The sequence below is a fragment of the Pterocles gutturalis genome, unplaced genomic scaffold, assembly GCF_000699245.1.
Source record: "Pterocles gutturalis isolate BGI_N339 unplaced genomic scaffold, ASM69924v1 scaffold39923, whole genome shotgun sequence".
NCBI lineage: Eukaryota > Metazoa > Chordata > Aves > Pterocliformes > Pteroclidae > Pterocles > Pterocles gutturalis.
The window spans coordinates 10,713-16,230 of record NW_010127095.1 but is presented as its reverse complement, the minus strand read 5'-3'; the positions used below and the strand labels follow the sequence as shown (position 1 = coordinate 16,230).

Below are 5,518 nucleotides of genomic sequence, written 5' to 3'. Positions count from 1 at the left end.
GGTAGGAGCGCAACGCCGTGGACGGGCCGCGCTGAAGCCTTCTGAAAATCAGAGCTGAGGTGAAGCTCAGGGCGCCAGCCTTGCAGCACAAGGGCTTCTGCTGCAAGGAGGAGCTCTCAGGGAGGCTGGAGCTGCTTCTCCACCCATCCCGTCTGATCCCCCTCCCTCCCTGGTGTGGCGTTGTATGGCAGCACTCAGACTGGCTTTGGGATTGCAAATGCAGATAAGCCTGGCCAATAATCAAGAGAAGACCAGCTTCCTCTTTGAAACAAGCAGGTTTTCACAGCTGCCTTCCTAATGTTGCTAACAAGCCTAGAGTGACTCAGCTGGCACCTCACTTCATGCGGTGTTGACTCTCACTATAGTCTGCTGTGACCACACACATGGTGCCAGTAGGGTGACACAGCCACAGCTCCTTTGCCCACACACAGGGTGCCAGTAGGGTGACACAGCCACAGGCAGCGGTCATGCTGACACAACATCCCTCCTGCCCGCTGCAGCTTTCCAGCACAGCCCCTCTCTCTTTGTGTTGTCCATTTGTTCCCTGGCGTATCCCAGCTATGTGGCTTCTTACCCGATTTTTGAAGTTCCCACTGTCTTCTTGAGCAGGTGATCATGTGTGAGAAGTAAGCAACAGTTATCTCATACCCCCTTGAATCCAGCAAACTTTAACTCATCAATAAACCTTCGCCAGATGTCCTAGCCAACTGAGGGAGTTGCTGGCAAACTCTCAAACACTCAGAAATGCCCCTAAGGTACTGATTAACCTGTCCTGACTTTGCCTTTGTACGCGCTCTCTTCACGTTAAGGATGCCGTGAGATTTGGATGGCAAATTCGTCCTGCTGCAGAAGGGAGGGGAGGACAGAACATTTCCCTACTAGCTCTCCGCTTACCCCTCTTCAGCAAATTCGGGTGTGCCAAAAAACAAACAAAACAAAAAACACTTAAGAAAAAAAGAAAAAATCAACCTGTTAGTGAGGAAATGCTGCTTACTAAACTGCTTATTTTTCACTGGCTCAGCATGAGCTCAGTGCTGGCAGCCCTCAGCCAGACAGGGCACGAAATTGTCGTTGTTGCACCAGAAGTAAACTTGAATCTGAGTATTACACTCTTAAAACATATCCAGTGCCTTTAACGAGGGAAGAACTGGAAGCAAGCATGCATTCATTCACTAGATCTGTATCATTACCTGAAACTATTTGTTTTACTGTCACAACTGATTTTGAAAAACAAGGAATCTTTTCAGTTAATAGAACCATCCTTTCATAATTTAGAAATAACATGTCATAACACATCAGTTGGCAAGTCATGTTCTGGTTGCTTTGTCAGTCTAGGCTTATCCTTTCACCACATGGATTCTTTCTGCAATTTTCTGCAAAACTCTGAGCATCTGCAACAGCTTACGCTGCCTTCTGAAAAGTTTCCCTAAAAAGGGCGTACCTAGAGGTGCAGTAGTTTGGTAAATATCCTTAAAAAAATTCTGGTGCATACTATCAACCTCCACAGTGAATTACTGTGTGGTAAAAAATCACTTCTCTGCAACAATTTTCATAATTAGGGCTGATTGTCTGCAAATGCTGTCTATGCATTCGTGTTGTTCGCTTTCATGGCCCTGGGGCATGCTCTTTCCAGGCTGATCTAGAACAGTATTTCTGAGTTGCTAATACAGTTTTAAATGTATCTGTCAAAAACACCCATGCCCTGTCCTTCCTCCTTCCACACCCTACCTTCATCCTTCCAAGAAGAGGCTGTTCAGGGAAATGAACTGTGAGAGCCCATTTTCCATTTTCATTCCAATCACAGAATCACAGAGTGGTTTGGGTTGGAAAGGACCTTAAAGCCCATCCAGTCCCACCCCCTGCCATGGGCAGGGACACCTCCCACTAGCCCAGGTTGCTCAAAGCCTCATCCAGCCTGGCCTTGAACCCCTCCAGGGATGGGGCATCCACAGCTTCTCTGGGCAACCTGGGCCACTGCCTCACCACCCTCACAGGAAAACATTTTTCCTAATATCTCATCTAAATCTCCCCTCTTTCAGCTTACAGCTGTTCCCCCTCATCCTATCCCTCCACCCCCTGACAATGCCACGATATAAAACTGACCATTTCCCATGCGGAGCATTAATACTTTTCTAATCTTTTACAAATAGAAAATTATTTGGACTGGCAGGAGGGGAGGAATTTTCTTATACTGAAAACTCTTGTTTGGAAAATTAATGTTCTGTTATTTGGCACTTGTGAGCCGACCACTTATTAAAGAACACTCATTGCCTTAAATCCCAGTGTTCCTCCAAAACAAAGTGGTGCATGTTACCCACTCTAGCTGCTGTTCAGATTACCGTCTGCTAAATTATTCCTGTCTGCCTCTTATTTCGGCTTCTTATTCCACATTTACCATGATAATACATTAACCGCACAGCAAATAAGACTAAAGATCATCTCAGGTAAGCACAGACCAGATTGCTGAAAAGGTGGAGCTGGGACTATTCTTTCTGGGCAGCACCCATCAGATTTCTGCAGAAATGGCCCCGGTGCTTAGTGCTTATCTGCAAGTCACGGTGACGCTGGTTCTGCTTCTGTCTGTGCTCAGTCTGGCTGCTGGTGGGAAGCTGCTGGTGGTGCATGTGGACGGGAGTCCTTGGTTCAGCATGCGGGAAGTGTTGGATGGTCTCAGGCAGAAGGGACACAAAATAGTCGTCGTTGCACCTGAGATAAATTTATACATAAAGCCAACAAAAAAAAAAAAAATCAACCTGTTAGTGAGAAAATGCTGTTTACTAAACTGCTTATTTTTCCAATGATCATTTTTAAGTACAGTTTATATAAATCTGTAAATAACAACATGTCTTAGTTATTATTCATTTTTTTCTTACCGTTTATAACAACATAAAAGATTCTAAGAGTATTTTTTTCACTTTCACCTCAGAAGCTTCTTCCACAACTCTGAAGCTCAAATATTTTGTTTTCTGAAAAGTTATCCTGAAAGAAAATTGCTCTGTGCCACTTTTCCAGTAGTTTCTCTACACAAGGCAAAAGGTAAAGACGTTGCTAAAATGGGAAAAAAGAAATTAAAAGGCTGACAGGAAAAAACAATATGCAATTAATTTTGTGGCATGGATCATGGTATGGAAGGGAGAGAAAAGAAGCTGTGTGCCTGAAGGACAGAGGCTGTGTGAGTCTAAATATCCCAGGTTGCACTATTTTTCCATGCCACAGTACTATTTAGACATCTAAGCGTTTTGGCATCAGTAACAGTAAAAGCAATGCTGTGAAGCTGATAGCTTTCGCAAACCCATGCCTATGCTGAAGCTGCTCATTTGCCAGGTCAGGTCTGATACCTGGGCTCCCACCTGAGTCTGCTGAATAGTCCAAGCCATACGGGGAGCAGTAGTCATTAAAACACATTTAGTACGTGCCTTATGTCTGGCCTCTACTTGATGTGTAGGCAAGTGGTGAGGAGTTTTCAGCCGCCTGGAGGCTGTCTCATAGGCTGTGGAATAAGTGCATTACTGCTCTGAAGCAAGAACCAGGGCTTCAGTTTCACTGATCTCTACCTCAGGTCCCGGGTCAGCCTCTCTCCGTGTCTCTCCCTGGTGTCATTATAGGCTGTGAAGATTCCTTCTATCTCAGATGCCCTTTCAGATGCTTTTCAGATGCCCAGGTTCATCTGCCCTTTCCCTGGTTTCTGAACATCCATGTGTCCAACCACAATGAAATTTGTTGAGGCTGTTTTCATTTGTTACTGTGGTGTTGCGGTTGTCACCAGACTTGGTCCTGGCTAAGGGATAAGAGGACACATCAACGGTCAAGAGATAAGTGCAGTGAAATCAGACCAGGATGCTCAGGAGCTAGCTCTCCGTTGAACACTGAGGACCTCAAATGACTCAGCACAGGAAAGGGTCACTACATTCGGCTTTACAAGTAATGGAAAAAAGAAAAAACACCAACCCATAACCCAGAGCAGTAAATCATTCACTAGAAGATTATGAGAAAGCAGCACAGCTCAACAGATAAACCGGTCGGCTTCCTTTAAAAGCATCTTCAAGCCACAGCCTGAAGAAGACTCTGCTGCAGTCTGTGCTCTGACCACAGGAACATGACTTTGCATCTCTGCTGTGCTTGGATTTTTATCCTCCTCCTGGCTGGCCTTTCAGATGGAGGGAAACTCCTGGTGGTGCCCATGGATGGAAGCCACTGGCTCAGCATGCAGAGCGTAGTTGAAAAGCTCACCGAGAGAGGACATGAAGTGGTGGTGCTTACACCAGAAATAAGCTGGCAGGTGAGAACAACGCAGGCTTACACGGTGAAAACATACCCAGTGTCTTACACACTACAAGATCTGGATGATGGCTTTCGTGAGTATGTTGCTGCTCACCTGAGGGACCTGCCTTTCCCACTGAATGCTCTAGCACTGTTCAACAGCTCACTGCCTGCTTTCCGGCTGTTCTTTGCTCAATGCAAGGACCTGTTCAACAACAAGGAGATCCTGCAGTACGTGAATCAAAGCAACTTCGATGCTGTCCTAACAGATCCTGTTTTTATGTGCGGAGCAACAGTTGCTAATTATGTATCTCGTCCGTTTGTGTTCTTCATGAGAGGATTTCCTTGCAACTTACACTACAAAGCATCGCAGTGCCCAAGCCCTCTGTCCTACACCCCGAGACTATTCACCTCCAACTCGGATCGTATGACTTTTTTCCAGAGAGTGGAAAATGCACTGGTTGCCCTCCTGGAGTTTTTCTACTGTGAAAGTTTCTATGCAGAGGCGGTAAAGTTTTCCTCTGAAGTTCTTCAGCGAGATGTATCCCTGCTGGACCTCCTGAACTCCGCTTCCATTTGGCTTCTGAGATTTGACTTTGTGTTTGAGTATGTCAGACCAGTGATGCCCAATATGGTCTTTATTGGAGGTATAAACTGCGCTCAGAAGAAACCACTGCCTAAGGTATGTTCTTTTTCCTCCAAATTAGACAGTGCAGCTCTGCTCCATTGCTGCAACGCTCCTTGGCAGCTCAAAGAGGCACCCTGGAGTAACCCACACAGGCCTTACGGTGAGAGGTACTCCTGGGAGGAAAATAAATCTGCAGCCTTGAGTCACCCAAGCTTCAGTCTTGTTTAGCATAAAAATTCTGTCCTTAGTATCCATTGGAAAACCCTTTCCTCCCAGATACCAGAAGCTCGTATCTAGTTCTTGCTTTTTGAGGCCTCTGTTCCTCAAACTGCAGCTGGAGTCGTTAACCAGCACCACACACTTCAAACCCGCAGGGGGCCCAGGTGCCCTTCACTACTGGATAATGAACAACAAATACATGTAAACCTACTATGTTGTTTTGAAAAATGAGCCAGTCTGTTAATTTTCTGAATAATAATTACCCGGCTTAGATCTGACCACCACTGATTCTGTGCTAACCTGAGAACATCAGCCTTTCTTTCTCTGTCTGTTCTCTGTTTACCTCTATTTTTTTAATTTTTTTTTAATTCTGTCCTTCCTATTGCTGTCTTACCTTTTCCCCAGTTTTCG

General features: G+C 45.5%; 1 protein-coding gene across 1 annotated transcript; it reads left to right on the top strand.

Annotated features, from left to right (window-relative positions):
* Positions 1 to 2,522: 2,522 nt before the first annotated feature.
* On the top strand, positions 2,523 to 5,312 carry LOC104465935 (UDP-glucuronosyltransferase 1-3-like). The gene is made up of 3 exons (XM_010079180.1): positions 2,523 to 2,728; positions 4,285 to 4,942; positions 5,223 to 5,312. Exons 1-3 carry the CDS (start codon positions 2,523 to 2,525, stop codon positions 5,310 to 5,312), a joined length of 954 nt encoding a protein of 317 aa, XP_010077482.1.
* The last annotated feature ends 206 nt before the right edge of the window (positions 5,313 to 5,518 follow it).